Source organism: Calypte anna, chromosome 2, assembly GCF_003957555.1.
Source record: "Calypte anna isolate BGI_N300 chromosome 2, bCalAnn1_v1.p, whole genome shotgun sequence".
Classification (NCBI taxonomy): Eukaryota; Metazoa; Chordata; class Aves; order Apodiformes; family Trochilidae; genus Calypte; species Calypte anna.
The window spans coordinates 122428420-122448554 of NC_044245.1; the positions used below are offsets into that span (position 1 = coordinate 122428420).

The following is a 20135-nucleotide window of genomic DNA, read 5'->3' on the forward strand; positions in this document are numbered from 1 at the left end:
AATAATTACATTAACAATAAATCTGACTTTTTTTCTAACGCTTGATTTCAAAACATTCAGTGCTACACATTATTTTACACTGGGGCTTTCAAGCAAGATAGATATACATCCCTTATCAAAGAATGCATGTACTTTTCAGAAGAAAAATGTAATACATTGCTTTAAAATTATCACTTCTGTGTTTTAGTTTTTAATCTCTCCTCTAAAACATCAATAGATGTGGCAACTCTGTATCCCATCTATTAAAACAGTTCTTATTTTACTATCTTTATTAATAGTGATATTTTATTTTTTAAAATAGTGACAAAAAATTTAAATACTCAGACATCCTCCTCAAATTTCTAAATCCTTTCACAAAAGAACCTCTGTCTCACTAAGCAAATTTTATTCTTCCAGAAACATATGTTTTAATTTCTAATATATTTTAGGCATTGGTTGCTATGATGTACAGATACCCACCCGGTCCCTTCCATCTGAACTTCAGAGACAGTCAATTATTTTTCTTCTTAACAAATGCCTTGCCTTAAAACGCATTATCCAAGGAACTAACTAGGAAATTCCTCAAATGTGCTCCTTTTCCTGTGACATCTAGAAACGAGCATTGCCCTCTGCTGTGCCGGGTGTGGAGGTTCACCCAAACTCCAGGGCAGGCTCCCTGCCTTGCTGCCCGGGGTGGATCCACACCTGGAGTTCTGAACACAGATTGTGCTTCTGCTCACACCACTGATGTCTGACACCCACCAGATGGTTTGAGCCCTGGGACTATCAAGTAAAAAGGTACTAACAGAAAAGTTTTCTCACATTGTGACACACACTGCAGCCCAGTAGCAAAGCTAATGTAGCAATAACCCATTTCTACCTAAAAATGTATTTGACCAACTTCACCAATCATTTAAAAAAAAAAAAAACTTTTAGACCATTTAGTTCACAATGCACTGAAGTATCCAATTTATTCTTTATCAGTCACTTCACTCTTATATTTTCTTCAAATATTGGTAACATAGCTCAACAACCACTTCTCTATCCATATGAACAATAATTATCACATCCTTCCTAAAAGGCAGGTGGCTTCAATCTGCAAATAACCCATTTCCTGTCCATTTAAAAGATTTCTTCATGCAATTCCACAGAGAAGAACAGAACTTGAAACTTGTCTTCAGTACATTTAAGAATGTAAAACTGAAATGTCGTAAAAACACAGAAGTAAAAAGCAGCAAGAAGCTGCCTGCTGCAGACAAGGTTATAGTCTACAGCTCAGAATACTTTCCTTAACATGTTGCCAACTTTTTAAAAATTTTAAGTAACATTTAAGTGCCTGCTCTGTAAGTTTCACTATTTGCAAAACAGTAAAAACACAACAGTGAACTGCAGGTGAAAAATAAAACATAAGCCCCTAAAAATTACCAAACACAGCCAAGAAGTACACCAAGCCACTACAAAGGAAGGTCAGCAGCACACATTTGCTGCTGGGCCCCAAAAAACTTAGAAAATTGCCTAGGAAAAATACAATCATTCTTTTTGAATGATATGCATGTCAGCACACTCATTTATCTATTTTCCTGCCATTCATACAAAAAAACCACTGCCTCATGCAGTTTCAAAACTGAGGGGAAAACAGCTGACATGGGAGACCAGTGCAGAAAATGAAACCTCCATATTTTTTTCTCCTAAAGAAACAGGAACTCTAAAGACCCAAATAACATCTCTACTCTCACAGGGCATAAGCACACCAGAAGCCTGACAACACTTTGCCCCTGTCTTTTTCCTGTCTTTTTGGCAGCAGAGATAAGAAATACAAGCTTTCCTCTGGCTGCAGCTCGGACAGGAGTCAGCATGACCACATCCCTCCTGCTTCTAAGTCCAGGTCCCAGACAGGAACAGCAGTTAGGGCCTTCGCACCCTCTCCTGAGGAGAGCACAGATTATTCCCCTTTGAAAGCTTTTCTCAAAAGGTCTTCTAATGCTTTGTGGTTTTGCAGCCACATCCAGTGTCTTTTCCCATGAGCATCACCCAGTTCAGGGCCGCTGCCAGTTCTGCAAAGTTTATTTATCAAATAACACACCTCTAACAATCAAAAATTAGTTAAAACTGTTGAAAATGTCATTTCAATAAAACTACACAGACCCAACAGATGACACTGCAAATCAGCCCCCTTTCATTTTCCTTCTTCCAGTAGCCCATCTTCCACTGCTAACTCGTTCTCACCAAAACCCATTTCCTCTTTGGCACACTCTTAAGAGCAAACAGAGAAGAACCATTGATCACACCTGGGCTCACAAAGTGCTGTGACAACTGGGACAAGAGCAGCATGAAAGCAGATGCATGACAATCTTACTTCACCTCATTGTTATGCTTTTAACATGACTGTGACACTGCCAAGCAAGCTACTGATCTTCTTCCTGTTGAAGTGAGAAAGTAAGTGAGCAGCGTGTAGAGAAATCCAGAGCTGTAGTCCAGTACTTCAGCTTACATTCCTAGTTTGATTTCTGTGTTGTGTTATTTACATTAGCATATACAATTCCACATGGAAATGATCTTGTGAATACTACATAACATTTGAGTTAATTAAGAATCTTTAAAGGCCTGAAGAACAAACAGGGAAAAAATTCTTTTCTAGCTTCTTACTTCAACAGAAAGAAAAAAAAAAAAAGCAACACCCCAGATCCCTGAAGCAGCATTCAGTATCTTCTACAGCCAGATCAAGTGAATCCACTTTTATGTGGACACTTCTCTTGGACAGCATCTGAGGCAGCAACTTCAGTTAGGCATCGCCCTGATCTCTGCACAGGCAGCCTTGCTACTGGGGATATTCAATGGAAAACAGTGTTAGAGATTATGATTTGGGATACCACATCTTAAATTCAGTAAGAGACATTTCTAGTTCTATGCTCCTGGTACTAAACCAGCTCTGCAATATTAACTCACAGCATTAATCTCTACATCATATGGGGCACACTCCAAATAATCCCAGCCCCCAATGTTGTTCAGCAGAATTTGACAAGCTAGAAAAAGAGCAGTGACAAGGATGAAGAACTGCAAAGAATCACTTCCACCTGAGGAAAAGTCAGAAATCATAGTTTTCCAGCCTAGAAGAGATATTCTGGAATACACTGCTAGATACACATACTGCATTTTTTTTGTGATTCCCTAGAAGTCCATTAAAGGCCATTGTAACAACAGACACTAGAAGAAAATCAGCAAAAATTACAAAAATCAACAAATGCAATACCCAGAGAAGATGATTTTAACAAAAGCTCCATATACATTTTACCCACTCACATTCATTCTTTCCCAAGTTTCATTCATTCACATTCTCATCCCCACAGGCTCACAAGAAGCACACAGCAGAGCAGTCTGGGCAGAACCATTTGAGTACAACACTAGCGACAAAGGATGGACCTCTCACCACACCTCTGAGATTCATCCTGTTTGACAACGATGAAACAGGTTTTGGAAAAGCCTTCTACATCCGTCAGGAATAAACAGTTGTTTAGAGAGTGGTTCTTTACTCCAAAAATCTCACTTACTGCAGCCTCAATATATAGCAGACTGCTGCTTGCTACCTGTCTCCCCGTTTACTTCCATGATGGAGTACAGGAAAACAAATGGCACATAAGATATGATACAAGCCTGTTGCCCTATTCCTGCTGTTCAGAAGCAGGATCTGCTCTTGACAAATCATCTATGCTCCAGGCTTATTCACAAAATCACAGAATGTTAGAGGTTGGAAGAAACCTCCAAGATGATCCAGTCCAACCTTTGATTAAACCCCACAGTCAGCTACTAAACCATGTCCTTAAGTACCAGGTCCAAACGCCTTTTAAATGCCTCCAGAGATGGTGACTCCACCACTGTCCTGGGCAGGACATTCCAATGCCTGACAGCCCTCTCAGTGAAAAAATGTTTCCTAAAATTATTAGAGCACAGGCCTTGACAAGAACATCATGATCCTCAACTTTACTCCCAAGACAAGTGTCACAGAATCATAGAACCATTTAGAGGTTAGAAAAGACCTTTAAGATCATCATGTCACACCATTATCCTAGCACCACCAAGTCCACCACTAAACCATGTCCCTAAGCACCACATCTACACCGCTTTTAAGCACCTCCAGGGATGGTGACTCCACCACTTCCCTGGGCAGCCTCTTCCAATGTTTAACAACCCTTCTTGTGAACAAATTTTTCCAAATATCCAACCTAAACCTCCCCTGGCACAACTCAAGGCCTCTTCCTCTCATCTTACCACTTGTTACTTGGGAGAAAAGCCCAACCCTCATTTAAATCCTCACTTTAACCTCCTTTCAGGTGGTTGTAGAGTGATAAGGTCTCCCTTCAAGCCTCCTTTTCTCCAAACTAAACCACCCCAGTTCCTTCAGGTGCTCCTCACAAGACTTGCTATGAGTTTTTGCACATTAATATACACAACTCTTTCAACCTTTGTCCTACTGTTTCTTCTGACACCTTCACACAGGTGCCTTTCAGTGTTTCACCAGAACAGCCTCCCACTACAAATCTCTGGAACACTGTCCAACAAACAGGTCTTTGATCTGAAATGTGAAAACTGTTTTAAAAGCTTTTCCACATACTCCCTGCTAGCCTGTGAACGCCAGAAAACAATTTTACCGGAAGGGTTGCACCATGCATACTACACATAAAAAACTATTTGCACATTTTTCATATTTTTGTAGGAATATGTTAAAAAAAAAATAAAAAAAGGCATGAAAACTGTCCGCATTTCTGCTGGGCATTTGCTACACGGGGTGCAGCGGTGAGACAAGCGACAGACACACCGGAGCAGCCCGGCTGCCAGACCCGGGGGCTGCGCGCGGAGCCGCCGCCTCATCAAGGCCAAAGCGATGCCGGCGGGCAGCTCCCCGCCCGCACCCGCCAAGCGGCAGAGGACGGCGGGGGCGTCACTGTGGAGCCGTTCCTGCCCGGGCATCCGGGTCAGAACCGCCCCCGGACACCACCCCGGCCCGGCCCCCGGCCCGGCCCCCCGCCTCGCCCTCACCTGCCGCTGGCTGGTGGCCGCCGTACCGCTGCCCGGCCGCTTCTCCGTCTGCTGCGTGAGGCTGCCGGCATCCCGCGCTTCGGCCGACGGGGCACCGCTGCACCGCCTCACCGCCAGCCGCCAAGGCCGAGCTGCCAGCCGGGCGGCGGCCACGGCCCAGCTCGGCGCCGCCATCGTTCCCGGGGGCGTGGGGGGGGAGGAGCGTCAACCCTGACCCCGCGACACGGGCGGGCGCAAGCGCCCCGGGCCCGGCTGAGGCGGGACCGCCATCTTGGCTGAGGGACTCGAGGTTCCACTTTGCGGGGCGGCTGTGCCTCGTCCCGCCGCCCCCAGGGGCCAGGCACAGCCGGACAGCTCTTGCTTGCCTCCTGGCAAAGCCGTCCACGGGCGTCCGCTCTGTCCCGGGCGGGCTCGGAGACGCTGTTCTGGCCGGTATGCGCCATGTGCCCGGTGACCGGGAAAGGCGAGCTCGGAGAAGGAGCGAGCCCAGCGCCTCGGGGCGGTGAGGAATGGGATGCGCAGCGGCCGGGGGAGGCGGCCGGGCAGGCCGGGCCTTAGGGAACTGGAAACAGGTGCAGCTTTCGACAGCAAAACGCCCTGCCCTGGAAATAAAGCTAAGATTGTGACAGGCACCCTAAGGATACGGGCGCTGGAGGAGAGAGTGCAGGCCCAGAGATGTTGCCACTTAGACTTAAAATCTTCCTTTATAACCCAGAAAGCCTAGGTAGCCCTTCTTGCTCTTCATTAGTTAGATAAAAAACCTGCACAACAAGGATCAGATCTCATCCCTGGAGATACTCAGGGTGAGGCTTGAGGAGGCTCTGAGCAACCTGATCGAGTTAAAGGAGTCTCTAATACTGCAGGGGGTTGGACCAGAGGATGTTTAGAAGTCCCTTCCAAGCTCAATTATTCCATTATTCTATTCCAGAAGGGCCTGTCCTACCTGCTGTTGACCCTACAGAGGAAGAGCCCGCTGTCAGTTCAGCCCACCATGCCTGTCAAGAGGCTGAGGGTGCATCTCAGCCCATTTTCTGAACTTCCCAATGCGAACAGGGTGGTTTAAGTTGTCAGCCACTGCAAATCAACCTCGGCCTTCCCCTCAGTAGAAATGCCAAGCTCATCCCTGCAGATTGCCCCCTAGAACAGTAGTATGTATCAGCACTGCTACTACTGTTTCAATTAGAAATAAATTTCTTACATAAATAATCTTCTCTATTCACAAGACAATAATTTCCTCACAGGTTTTTATTAAGTTTCTCACATGTAATTAAGCATATATACTACATCTGACATGCGAACAAGGTTGTCAGGAGCCAACTTTTTTTCCATCCAGACATCTGTGGCAGTTGAAGTTTCAGGAATTCACACTGATGATTCAAAACTTGTTTCCAGTTCTAAGCACGGTGATAAAATACTTGCCAAAAGCTCTAACCACACTGACACCATGTGCCATAAGCATACAAAATACAAGAAATTTGAAGCATACATCAGATAAAGCAAGATGTAGGAAAACAGATCTTGTACGAGAGCTATGACACTGTGCACCTCTCAAAACAGATTTCTGGGGTCTTAGACAGGAATAGGTATGCGAGTGATACAGGCCTTGGAACACTTAGAAAAAAAAGGTAAGGTGGTATAGCAGATGTTTTTGATGGTCAGCCTATAAGGGAAACAACATTAGCATTTGAGAGCAATTCTCTTGCTGCCTAAAGAAGAACCAATTTCATCCTCCAGCTTGTTATAGTCCATGCTTTGTTAGTGTAAATGTGTGTGAACTAAGACAAACCTATTTCACGACTGACTAGAAGTTCAGAAGAGTGTATCTTAGCCATTAACATCATGTGCAGAAAAACAAACTGCAAAATGTTACTGTAACTGAACCCAACCAGCAGTACTAGGCATCTTGCTTCCATTTGTGATGGGTCACAAGTTTCCTAGGTGGATAATCCACAGACAAAGCAGTAACTTTTAGATGTTATGTATTGCCTATCCACATCTGTTGAACAAGGAACATGGTAATAAAGCGATATACTTCTTAACCATATGTAATGCTGCTATGAGTAACTTTACAACCTGCTGAAACAGAAGTCCTTTCTTGAGCTGGGACTGATCCTCCTACTCCAGTGTCCCATGCAGGCAACACTTAAGCTGAAATGATCACAAGGGAGCGAAGTAGCAAGCTTCAGTTTGGCAGCAGCAGTATATTCACAACCATTAAGTTGAGCAGTAGTTATAGATTCAAAAGAAATTATGTATCCACAGTATATGTACAGTATAATTAACTTCTCAAAAGAGTTTTCTTCATTGCTATATTTTAAAGGTTGCCTTCAAATTACAGATAAGTCCTTCAAATGCTTGAAAGGCATAAAAATTCCCCTTCCCACATAAAACCCCAAACAATGTATTTTAGTTTCAAAAATATTTTGAACCCACAAACAAGCCTGGTATCAGTTAACCTGGTAAAACAGCTACGTGCTAAATAAAAGCACATCTGGTGGAGAGAGCGCAAAGAATGTTACAAGTGTGCTTAGTTCTTGCTTGCAGCATCTGGCAGTGGGTACAGCAGGACAGAGGCACGAATCTCAGTGGGTCTCCTCCTGTGTCTGTTCTGCAATAGTTTCTGTGGCACTGGCATTGGCAGCAGAGTTGAGAACTTCTCCAAAGTCTCCTCCAGCAGGTTTGCTTCCCCCAACTTTAGACTAGAACACAGAGAGAGCCTCAACATGAAATGGCAATTACTTGGCATGCCAAGTATGATTAACTGTATAAAACCAGAACTTCTGCATTAAAAAGTTTAATAACTTTTCAAAAGAGCAGCTTTTCCAGGACTGAGCAACCTCCACAATACTCAAAGACAAGTCTTGAGTATCATGCAGAAAACAATCACCAGCAGAATCTTAATGTAGCAGTCTCCCTTTGACTTCCAGGTACACACAGCATGAAGCAACCCTGATTCCAGGGAGCCTGGAGGTTGATACACCCTCAGTTCAAAATGGGTACAGATATGCTGCCCTCCCAGACATTTAGGCTTTCAAAGATCCAGAGAACCTTGAAAAGTTTCCAGTCTGAGCAGCAATTCTTGAGCTCTTCAGTGAAGCATAGCAACTATTTTGCTTTCTCCAGGAAAGGTATTTGCCTTTTCACTTTCCCCTATAGCATATATCCTGTGGGATGGCAGAAGTGTTAATGCCAATTAGTTTGCCTAGTTCCCCATGCTATCGCTCATGTGGTTTTCATCCAACCCAGTGTTCCCACAAAAACTGGCTCCAGTTCCATGTATTAGTTATTTTTTAAAGTGATTTTTTTACCTGGAGAAGCTATTAATGTTTGGTTCCGCACTTTAGGCTTTGATGAGCACATTTGAAATTAAGGTAGATAGACCTTGTCGCTTCTGTACCAAAATAAGAAACCTCACAAGCTATACTCCTGTGTAGAATACCAGTCCTTATGAAGGTATGGTAGTAAAAGCTTAGAGCATTTTGGGTATGTAATACTAGCTGTTAGTCCTTCTAGTTAAAGGCATCCTCTTCTAAGAGGTGCAGAAAGCCCATTTTTTACTCTCAAATCATTAGGCAGAGAAACCATTTCCGCAATACTTAGCAAGATGTCATCTAAGCACCATCAACAGTTTACTAGTAAGTAAAACACAGGCTACCCAGAGTCCACTTCAGTCTTCTCTCCACATCCACACTTCCCCAATCACCAAGGCATTTTAGTAATGCTTACCTTTAAGCTTTCAACTTTTTCCTCAAAGGATTTGAAAGTAGGAGAATTTCTATGAAAATAAAAAACAGAACCACAGAATTAAAACCGTATCTGTTTACTTTATAAATACCAGAAAACAGACAGACAGTTGTTTCTTCCAGTGTCAAGATGAATTTCTTTTCTTTGGGGCTCTTTCTTTGTTTTAAAAAAACAGTCTAAAAGTCGTTTATATCTCCCCAAGTACTACAAAACTAAAATTCAAACACACTCAAGTTGCAGCTCATTTGTATCCCTGGCAATGATTTTACAAGGCTCAGCAAGAGGATCTTTCATCACAACATGGAAGGGATAGCTAGCAGGTATTTTAAGTTTAGCTTATTACTCCCAGTGATTTCAAACACGTTCTGATTTAAAGGATTTGTTTAAAAAGCTTTAGTCATCACTTCTGGATAGCCTAGTACATTATTGCTGAAGAAAGCTTGCCATTAGAGTTTTTTCATCACAGGAAAACAAGTTTAATTTAATAGGCTACGTGTTCCATTAGCAAAACATTGTTTGCAGTGGCATTTTCTAGGAACATGTTAAATTTAAGGGAAACTGCCCCTTGCCTTTTAGGTGCTGGAGACAGCTACGATTACAAATCATTTTCCTGCATATGAAGAGCCAGACAGCTTGGGATTTTCAGTGCTGATGGCCAGTGTATTATTTATTAGGGTTTGAAGAGTGGCTTAATACTCTATCTGTCACTGCCATTTGAAAATTTGTGCAATAGCTTGTACCTGTTTCTGCCTTTAGGCAGGATAAAAAATGCTTGACTACAGTGGACCAGGACTGAGGATTCTTAGCAGGCTAAAAAAATAAATAAATTATATATTTATGATGAAAGACAGGAGTTTTTTTCCAAAAGAGATGTTAAGCTTCCTTTCCTCCTTTGCTTGGTATTTTTGTAAGTTACCCACATTTAGCAGCACTCTTTCATTTGGGAAAGCACACAGTGACATACATATATATATATATATATATATGTATATGTATCAAACCAGACTCTCTCAGGAGATGGAGGGACACAATGGCAAGCAAGAGCAGAGAAAAGGCAAGCACTCCCAGTCAGCAAGGGACTTTTTGAGAAACCACCTTCATTGCTCTAAACCAGATGCCAAGCTATTGTCTTTTGGCATCCTGGGGTGCATTAGAAAGGGTGTGGTTAGTAGGTCAAGAGAGGTTCTCCTCCCCCTCTATTCTGCATTGGTGAGGCTGCACCTGGAGTATTGTGTCCAGTTCTGGGCCCCTCAGTTCAAGAAGGACAGGGAAGTGCTTGAAAGAGTCCAGCGCAGAGCTACTAAGATGATTAAGGGAGTGGAACATCTCCCTTATGAGGAAAGGCTGAGGGAGCTGGGGCTCTTTAGTTTGGAGAAAAGGAGACTGAGGGGTGACCTCATCAATGTTTTCAAATATGTAAGGGGTGAGTGTCAGGGAGATGGAGTTAGGCTCTTCTCAGTAGTGACCAGTGATAGGACAAGGGGTAATGGGTGTAAATTGGAGCATAGGAGGTTCAAGTTGAATATCCGGAAAATTTTTTTTCCTGTAAGGGTGACAGAGCCCTGGAACAGGCTGCCCAGGGGGGTCGTGGAGTCTCCTTCACTGGAGACATTCAAAACCCGCCTGGACACGTTCCTATGCGAGGTTCTCTAAGTGGCCCTGCTCTGGCAGGGGGGGCTGGACTAGGTGATCTTTCGAGGTCCCTTCCAACCCCAAGGATTCTGTGATTCTATGATTCTTTTAAACTTGGAACCATTTAGTAGCATTACATTTCTAATGGCAGGGAAACTGTTATAGCTCTCCAAACAGCAGAAAAGTGCACTTGGTCACATTTCAGATGTGTGACAACCACTACCATAAAGCAGAAAAAGAAACCAAATTTTATACTGTATATGAGTACAGGAAACATTACAACATTATAAAGCTAGGTGAGGGCTTTTTTGTTGTTCTTTTCTTTTAAATCTACTTTAGTTGACTTAAGTTCAATTTTACTTGATTTCACACATGAAAATAAATAAACCCAACCATACATTACCTCATAATAGGCATGCTAATTGAATGTTGTATGGAGCGTATACTAAATGCCAGCATTAAGAGAAAAGAAAGCAAGAAGTTAGTTTAAGTGAAAGACTGAGAACAAATTGGCTTAGAAAGCTGACTTCTGGACACTATCCCTGAAGAAAAGCAAAACAGCCTTCTACGGTCTTACACAGTAACTGCTTGGTTTTGTTTTTTAAGTTGCTTAGCCATGCACACACACACACACCAATAAAACAGAGCAAAAGCTGCAACAACTTTTTTCCTTTTTAGAAAGGATCCAGTGCCATGCTTGTTAGTATTTATTTTGCTTAGCTGCAATAGTCTGTTTACTCATTAAGTTTCACAAGCAATGAGAATCATACTGCAATTAGTTTTGAGAATATCAAGTAGCAAGTGAACACTCAGGAGTCCTACCAATTAGTTCATCTCCCTACTGAAAGAGTTATAGCTCATCAATATAAGTTATCTAGCAAGAGCAGTCATATCAACCTATATTCAAGGTCAGGCTTATGCTGGGGACAGGGTCCTAATCTCAACCCTGTTCTGAAATTCACAGTGGACTTCTGTAATGTGACAGTGTTGCTGTACAGTTACTGTTTGTTGAGTGACAACACACACCTAATCCTAGAAGATAACCAGGCATAGGTTAAGGAGTTCCCAAAATAACTTTAAGACCATCTGGAGTCTAATTTAATTCCATATTCTAGAAAATCCCTGTTTACTCTTAACACAAACAAGGATGTTTCTTGTGAAATACCACAATAGTAAGTTAGGAAAAATTATCAACACAGCTTTTCCTAACTATCATTGGAATGTCAAATTTTGACTGGGCTTTATGTTGTCTTTTAATCAAGACTTTCAGACAACTGATTGGTGGGTGGCGCAAATCTCCCACATTTGATGCACCTTTAAAACTCCACTTAATATTTCAGCATAACGGAAGATACATTCCAAGAAGCAAAAAGGTTACATACTCATTGCAGAACAAGTTAAGAGAATCTTTCAGGAGGTTCATCAACAGAATACAGTGATAGGAAAAAAATCTCCATTTGCAAAATGTTCCCTTATGGATCCATTAAGGTGCACAACAGAAGGTTGGTTTGAAGGTACAGTGTACTGGAAATCAGATATGAAAAGGCCCAACATTGTCATAACACACATCAGTAATGGCCTTGCTTCATTCCCTTCCCAAGCCCCAGTTCTGTTTGGTTTGATCTTCATGGATGGTTTGGCTTCCACAAGCTCTTCCAGAGCACATAGGAGCCGATCATCTTCTGGATCTCTGTGGATTACCACAAGTCCTGGCCTTGCTCTGTGTCCAGTTTTATTGCAGAACTAGGATGACACTAACTGGTTCTCTTTGTCTGGTCATGCTCAGCTACTTCCCCTCATACTGCAAGAAGTTTATGGGTTAAAGAGTGTGAAAGTTACCTTCTTAGTCCTATATTTATTTACAAACTGTAGATTCTGCTCACACTGAAAAGCACCCATCTGTGGTGTATTGCAGATCTTTTAGAAGGTGTCTAGGGAAGTTTAGTTTAATCACATAGAGATCATTTAATGGAAGAGCTTTCTGTACATTTCTGAAGGATTTACTTGCTGTTCTATAATACACATACATATACTAAGTATCCATTTTGTAAAGTGTCACCATAAAATGGTATAGATTTTTGGCACAGTGCACAAGAGAACTGAATTAGATAAATCCAGTTGATGCTTTAATATCAAATTACCTTTTCTTCAAGTAGTGCAAATAAACCAAACTAAAAAAGAGATACAATAACTTGCTCTCCAGATTTCCACATATTTTGTGGTGCATTAAAAGCTTGATTATCATTTACATGATTTTTTTGTACAGCTACTACAGTGCCTCATGTTTTGAAAATGCACAAGGAGGTATGCCAGAGTCCCTACCAGGAAAATGTAACTGCATAAGCACTGGTTCCTTGCTTTTGATATTAGTTAGGTTTCCAGATGATATATTGATAAGCCATGATATTTATGAGTCTATGATCATAACAGATTTCCAATGCAAGTGAAGAAAGTTATTCTACTATCTCAGAACAGGGCAAAGAGAGGGACCTCTGCTCTACAATTTGAATGCAGTGCAAGAGGAGCTGAGTGGGAAGTCATGACTGCTCAGGAATTTTGCAGAACATTACATCTTGGTACTCTCCTGTTTTGCCAAAATACTGATGTTGCCCACACAAGGTTGGCTCATTGAAAATTCAAAACAACCTTATAAGGAAAATGAAGGTATTAAATCAGACCTAAAAAGGAATCAAGTTTATTTTCAGCACAACAAAAAGCAAACAAACACAAAAAGGAAGCAACAATACACTGACTTCACACTCCTAAGTCCTCTCTCTTCCACTCTGATTTTGTACTTTCCAAGTTCACAGCTCCACCAACTGCATTACTCCCTTTCACAACTCTCTCCAAAATCACTCTGCAGTGTAAGAATGAAATCATGCACGTGGTAGTTGCTGCACGGAACGTGGAAATAGTCCAACACAGATAAAGTAACACAATTACATCTGTGAAGTCCCTAAGCTAAAACAGTACAAGAAAAGCAAAACCACAATGAAGAAGCCATCTAAGAGTTTAAAAATAAAAATGTGCCTGCATATTCAGTATTTGTTCGAGTAAGTATCAGGTGCATCAGTTCTCAATTCCAGGAAAGAACTTGGGCATCGAAAACTTTCTCCAAAGTAGTCACATAACCCTGAGATCTGAATTCACTGATTGAATCCAAGATGAACTTGATACTCGTGAAAGCAAAAAACTCAAATGTTTCTAATCTCCATTCAAGTGCAACTAAGATCTTGAACAGCACTAATTCTTCTCATCTTCATTTTTTTAAACTCAACTGTTCCTGAATTTATAACTATACCTTGAATTTTCACTGCCATAATTCTCCCCAGGATGCACACCAACAGTGTGGACTCCTCTGGCCATATTACATTCCCTCCCAGTGGCACCATTTCTGATACAGAGCACTCAACATCCACTTAGTCACTAACAATTCATCAGGACACTCTTATTTTGAGGTATTAAATTCCTGAAGTGAGCTACAATGTGTGCTTGTCTTTATAAGTGGTCTAATAGTAGTAGGGGAGCACTATAGCCCAAAGGAAGAAAGGAGAACCTTGTGAAGTGAGCTGCTGAGCTCTGCATCAGAAAGGTATGGAGACATTTTCTAGGCTCATTTTGTCTTACTAATGCTAAGGGGGAGGGAGGTATTTCAGACAGGCTGCTGCTATTCTTAGACTTTAGCAAACTGAGGTCACTTCAGTCTGAGTTCTGGTAGCACCCTGTGCCACTCCCCATCTCCTTCCCAGGCATTCATTGCTCCTGGGGCTATAGCTCAGTCAGATCCCAAGCTCTATAGAGAGATCCTACAGATTCCCTTAGCTACTTGGTGGGAAAGTAAAGAAAAGATGAAGACTCAAGAGGTGTACATAGATGGGATGAGAGGCAATGGACAGAAGTTGCTACACAGGAATTCCTACTACTGAGGACTTAACATTGATTATTTGCTTAGACTGGGCAGATAAAAGGCAATGCAGACAAGGTAACTAAATACTCTGTCTGGAGTCACTGCTCATAAGGACTGTTTCACTGGACAAACTATGAACAGAGATGTAGAAATCATTTCAAATTTAAACTCCAGTGATTTGATTAGAGTCACAATGCTAAACAACTGTAATGGACACAAAAAAGGGAAAATTTCTACTCTCTCAGGGCATAGACACTGTACAGACAAAGAGAAGGAGGAATTCTGCATGCCATTGACCTCAAAACTATGTCCTGTCTCTTCAGAAAAAAACCTTTCAGAATCATTTTAACAGATTTCTTTCTTACAAGGAAAAGAAACTGATTGTTAAGTATTCTCAAGATTGCATGTTCTAGAATAGTTATCAGGTGAGCATGAAGAAACATCTTCCCTGACATTAAGCGAGCTTCAGTTTTACATTAACTAACACTGGAGAAAAAAAGAAATTACCTTTTACAGAGAAAACTTAAAAGATTTTAATGGAGACAGTCTGGCTACATGCTTAGTTTCACAAAAAATTCTTAAGCCCACCTTACCTAAAGGAATGTGAAAATGCCTGTAGTCTGCACAATGCCAGAGTAAGCATTAAAGAAAGAAAGGAAGTTCTGATAAATCTAAAGAAAAATATTTAACTGTGTGCCTACAGCTCAAAATGTTTTCTCACTAAACTTCAAAAAGCAAGAAAGAGGTTAATGGCAGCACTTTGAAACAGAGGGCTGATTTTATTACACTGGTTTCCAATGCAGCGATAATGCTGTGAGAATGTGTGAATTTTTATTTGTCCAATAATTGAAAAATAAGTTTGATTAACTATTCACAACAAGTTATAAGCAGAGATGAGTAGCTGTATACGTTCCAGTAGTAAAAATTATATAATCAAAGAATTTTAAGATGAGGATATGATTGTATTTTTGCACACAGCTCACAATGGAGCTTAAAATGACCAAACTTACCTAATTTGCATGAAGGGCTGTGTCATTTGACAAAAAGTCAAAATATGTTGTATTCCAGTATTTAAGAAATAAAAAGTGCCAATAGTCTGTTAAAAAGGTAATAAAACCAAGCCACTGCTATAAGGTAGAACAGCTTACAAAGAAATAAAACATAAAAGGATACACACACAAGACATTAAAAAAACAAACAAAAAACAAACCAAACAAACAACAACAAAGAAACAAACCACAAGCAGTTAAAGACATTACTTGTTTAAAGGTAGCATTCTAAAAGCTGAGAAAGTCAGAGAACAGAAAGAAAAATGCTGTGTGCAGACATGCTGCCACCTCCAACCTTACCAGAAAATTAAGAGTAGCAGTGGAGGTAAAAGCATATATTACTTCTCTTGCATATATAAAATACACACTACAGAACTCTTCTGCACCACTGAGGACATACAAGCAGATTTTGCAGCATCACTCATTACTCCCAAAACAGACACTTAAAGAGTTCTTGATAGACTTTTAGAAAGGCTGGCTGTGCTAACTGCTTAAATCATAAATGCAACTACTTGGGAAAAGCTGAAGAAACCTACCTGACATCCTCAAACTTCTTGGTTATGACTGAACCAACAGATGAAAACGCAGCAGAAGCCTTCTGGCCAGCCTGAGACAGGGTTTCTGATGTCCTCTTGTATCTGTGTTCAAAAAAAATTAAGTTTGTAGTTATTTTAATAGGAAACATAAGGAAATCTCTGGTGTGTGTAAATTTGTATTAAACCCAGAGGTATAATTCAACTTTGGAGTCAAATGGACAAGCTACTGAAGAGATTATTTATCACTGCAGTCTCTTCTGGCTACACCATCTCTGTGACCTCAGACTTCACATCAGGTTCACAAATATGCACCTACTGCCCCATCTCCAGAACAGATGCTCCCTGATTTTGTAGGACTTAAAAAAACAAACAAACAAAAAAACCACACAAACACACACACACACACACACACAAAAGAAACCAAACAAAAGAAAAAAAAAAAAAAGAAAAAAACCCAAAACAAGAAACACAAAAACCTAAGAAAAACACCACCAGGCAGACATCCTGAAAAAAAAAGAAAAGAGGTCTGGTTTTTAGTGCCAATCATCTAAGATCTTGTACTAAATGGTTTTATCAATAAACTTCACCATGAAATTTTTGAGGTACATCCTGTTACATTCTGCATAGTCATTAATCACGGAAAGCAGTTTGCTCTAAACCTGAAGCTAAAACTTGTTTGGCAAGAACATTTACTGTGAATTTGCATTCCTTCTGCATGATCTTAGTTTAGAACAACTTTTCAAACTGGAAAGGAAGAGGATTTTGTCAGATGTAGGACACCTGGGAATCTCAGTAATATATCTCAGGTAAAGTATCTCAGGTCTGTCAGACAAAAAGTGTATGAATTGCCCATATTATGGTCAAATCATTCTTATTTTGCACAAACACTATTTCCTAATAGTGACATTCTTGAAAGAGATCTATGATGATTTATCCACAGATTTTAGTGCAACTTAACTTTGTGTTATCTAACTCTTCTCATTTCACAAGAACAAAGATGATATAAGAACTACATGGTTTTTGTTTCAAAGTTGAGAGCATTATCATGAACTGGTACATACGCTGTGGTTGATGTAACATCTTGCCAGCCTTTGGTGATGTTCTGCTTTAGTTCCTGTAATGAGTTAATTCCCAGCTTTCTCTTTATTTCTGCCAGATGCTTCTCTTTGGCAGCTAGCACCTGTGAGAGTGTCTGGATTTCCTCTTCTACCTGTGGCAGGAGAGTTGATGAGATCAGTAATGGGAGGGCTGATGAGTTTTTAACACAGTTGTCTAAATGCTAAAAGGGAAATGCAACATAGTCTACAACAAGACTTAATGAGACAGTAATCTACCTGCAGCTTGCTCTATTACTGGAATAGACACAAAGAAGTTTGTAACTAAAACACTGCATATTTAGAAATCATTACCTTTAGACAACATTAACTTATGTGGAGCTTGAAGATTAGTCCAGCCTGGGACAACTGCCAAACCTGTATTCTCCTTCCACATCAGAAGAAGTATCAATGTATGACTAGTGTCAGAAAGCTCAAAGCATGTCTGCACCATACCCAAGTTTTGTCTTCTTGCTTGAACAGAAAGATTCTTTAGTGGCTTAAGCCAGCAGCTGCAAGCTGGATCCAGACACCGAAGTGCTCTCCAGAGAACAGAGTGGAAATGGTAGCAGACTGAACAGTTAATAACAAAACAACCAAAAAACCACCACTACAAAAATGCAGCACTTGTTCAGCAACTATTGAAAACTATTGTTTGTATACTTCCCTCTTTACACAGATGGTCACTTAAGCCTCTCAACAGAACCATGACCAGACCACAATCAGAGATGTCAAAACAGTTGTAGGATGCCATTCTGTGGGCTGTACAGATGTGGCAGAGACACTAAGGCCCTACATACAAAGGTGAAGGAATACACCCAACCCTACTTCCTCATCCAGACCTCACTCACCACCCTACTTGAGTGTCAGGCTGCCCACTCATTTAAGCTCCCTTGAGGAAATACCAACATCTTCAATGCACCTTTGTTCTGGATACCTGTCTGAAGTCCAGCATGGTAACACCCTAGCAGGATCAGATTTCATCACCATCTTCAGCTGGTGGGTTTGCCATGAAATAATATCCAAGACTACCAGAACTGATACTATATTAAATGTGCTTATTTTGTAGTTAATCTTCACCTGCCAATTCTAGGCTTATTCACCAGTGTCTTTTATTAGGGTTCTAAAGCCACAAAGAGCTACAAAAGAAAAAAGACTGGCAACTCAATAAAGCTTGATTTGATAAATTTTAAAATACATGTATCAGGCTTGAATATTTGGCTGTCCTTTAAACAGCCTTTATCTGGCTGTTAAAAAAAAGTTCTGCTGTATCAAGTATGGACAAGACCAGTTACATGGTTATCCATTAGCTAACCTACAGGACCTACATGGATATTACTGTGAAGCAGGAAAACAAGAGCTTTAGTTACTCCACACTATCTGAGACAATACTTGATTTTGGCTGCCAAACGTGTTCTCTTTGACAATTTATTTACCCCCCTTCTCACTTCTACTAAAATGAAGGGTCAGGCATTTATGCATCTTGGTTTAAGATCTGTACACTCAGCACTTCTAGCTTAGTTCCACGTAGCTAGAACTGGATGTTCTTTTCTCCTCAATGCCTTCCCTTTCCCTCCCCAGAACACATGGGAGTGCCCTGCACAGCTTTAGATACTCACAGAATAAATATGCAAAGCATTAACATTCAAAGACAGCATTATCCTAGATTTTCATTCGCAAAACCAGTTTAAGAGCTGTTTTCAAGAGATTTACCTTAGCAAGCTCTTTTCTTAGCTCATCCTGTTCTTCTTCTGAGAGTGTTTCTGCCATACCAACTGAAGCAGCAGCATCCTCTCCAACCTCAGGTATAGAGTCACTTCTCAGCAGCCCTAGAGGTAAATAAAACATTAAAAGTCAGATCATCAGATGTCTGCCCAGATAGAAGCTAAGATTAATATACAGCACTTTTGTGCTAGTGCATCAGGAAAACATGAAAGGACAACAAAGTCATGGTCCCTGAGTCCCTAACTATGATGTCTAGGAAACCAGAAGCATTTTACTGGCTGTTTCATTCTATCAACTTGTATTAAAGCTCAGTATGATTGCATTTGTGGATAGAATAGGACAACAATTTGCTGGGACAGAATTCTACAATAATTCTTCTGTTCAGAGAAACTGGAGTTTTAAGAGCTGCAGAATCCATCTCTGTGAGGACAAAAGGGATAAGATGCTCTGGTATGCAGGTTTCTGTAGTGACCAAGGGCAGTTTGAACCCTGCAGGTGCAGTGGGCTGGGAGTGGTGAAGCCCAGAGCAGCTGGCCCAAGCTGGCCAACCCATATATTCCATACCATGAACATTCTCCTGACTACAAATTTACAGGGGTGATTTTTATTCCTCTACCATGGCTGCCTTCTCAAGGGGGTCCTGTTCATCTCATTGGCATCCCATGCCTCAGCTCTACTCTGCTCACCATGAAAATCAAGATCCCCCTGGAGCTGCTGTGCTGGCAGGGTTGAGCCTTCAGCCCATACTGGTGGATGTACACAGCTTGTCACTTCTATCTGGGGCTGAGTATAACTTTGTATCTTGTTAGCACAGGGGTTAAGATTAGTTTGTTATTATTATTCTTTTAAATATGTTTTCACTTTAATGCACAGGTCTTCTTCCCTTTTCCCAACTCCCCACCTGGCAGGGCTGGTGATAGAGCAATATCCAAACCAGGACAAGGTGCCCCATTGACAGAATCCAAGGCATGGAACCCTAAACCACAACCAGTCCTTCCTACACAGCCTCTGCCCAAGAACCCTCTGCTCTCTTTTTCTTATGCAGCACAGAAATTCTGGAAGTGCTGCAGGAGCTCAAGACCAACTCAGAGCAAGAAGCTCTTTCCCTGCTCTGTACATCAGATCATGGCAACAAGCAAGCTCAGCAACAGCAGAGAAAAAGATCACACTGCAAATACAAACCCTTCCCCTTTAACCCTGCTCACCTCCTATGGACTGGGACATAGGAGATACTGTGGAACTAGAAGTATGCTGATGTTTTGTGCCTGCACTCTTACAAAAATGAGCAGCTCAGTGAAGGAACTTGGGAATAAAAGGCTTTCATTCTCATCTCAGAGGTAATGAGGGGGTGCATCCACTCACACTGATGCCTCTTCCCTTTCCAAAGCCAATAACCAAAACTCTGCCAAATTCCTCTGAATAGATGCTGAACATC

General features: G+C 41.2%; 2 protein-coding genes across 4 annotated transcripts in view; both read right to left on the bottom strand.

Annotated features, from left to right (window-relative positions):
* Window positions 1-5204, bottom strand: part of MRPS28 (mitochondrial ribosomal protein S28) — an 87438-nt gene extending 82234 nt beyond the window's left edge. Inside the window, exon 1 of the mRNA XM_030445267.1 lies at window positions 5014-5204. Within this exon, the coding sequence (XP_030301127.1) occupies window positions 5014-5187 (174 nt within the window). The 5' untranslated portion in view covers window positions 5188-5204. The remainder of the gene's footprint in view (window positions 1-5013) is intronic.
* A 1048-nt stretch (window positions 5205-6252) lies between these two features.
* The window catches only part of TPD52 (tumor protein D52), a 39618-nt gene continuing 25735 nt past the window's right edge, over window positions 6253-20135 (bottom strand). For 2 of the 3 annotated variants that reach the window (XM_030445265.1, XM_008493514.2), the window contains exons 2-6: window positions 18689-18804; window positions 16943-17091; window positions 15882-15983; window positions 8740-8788; window positions 6253-7712 (exon numbers count right to left, since the gene is read on the bottom strand). In XM_030445265.1, coding sequence (XP_030301125.1) covers window positions 7596-7712; window positions 8740-8788; window positions 15882-15983; window positions 16943-17091; window positions 18689-18804 — 533 coding nt within the window. In that variant the 3' untranslated portion in view covers window positions 6253-7595. Of the gene's footprint in view, window positions 7713-8739; window positions 8789-15877; window positions 15984-16942; window positions 17092-18688; window positions 18805-20135 lie in introns of those variants that run through there. The other variant, XM_030445266.1, reaches the window with a different exon arrangement.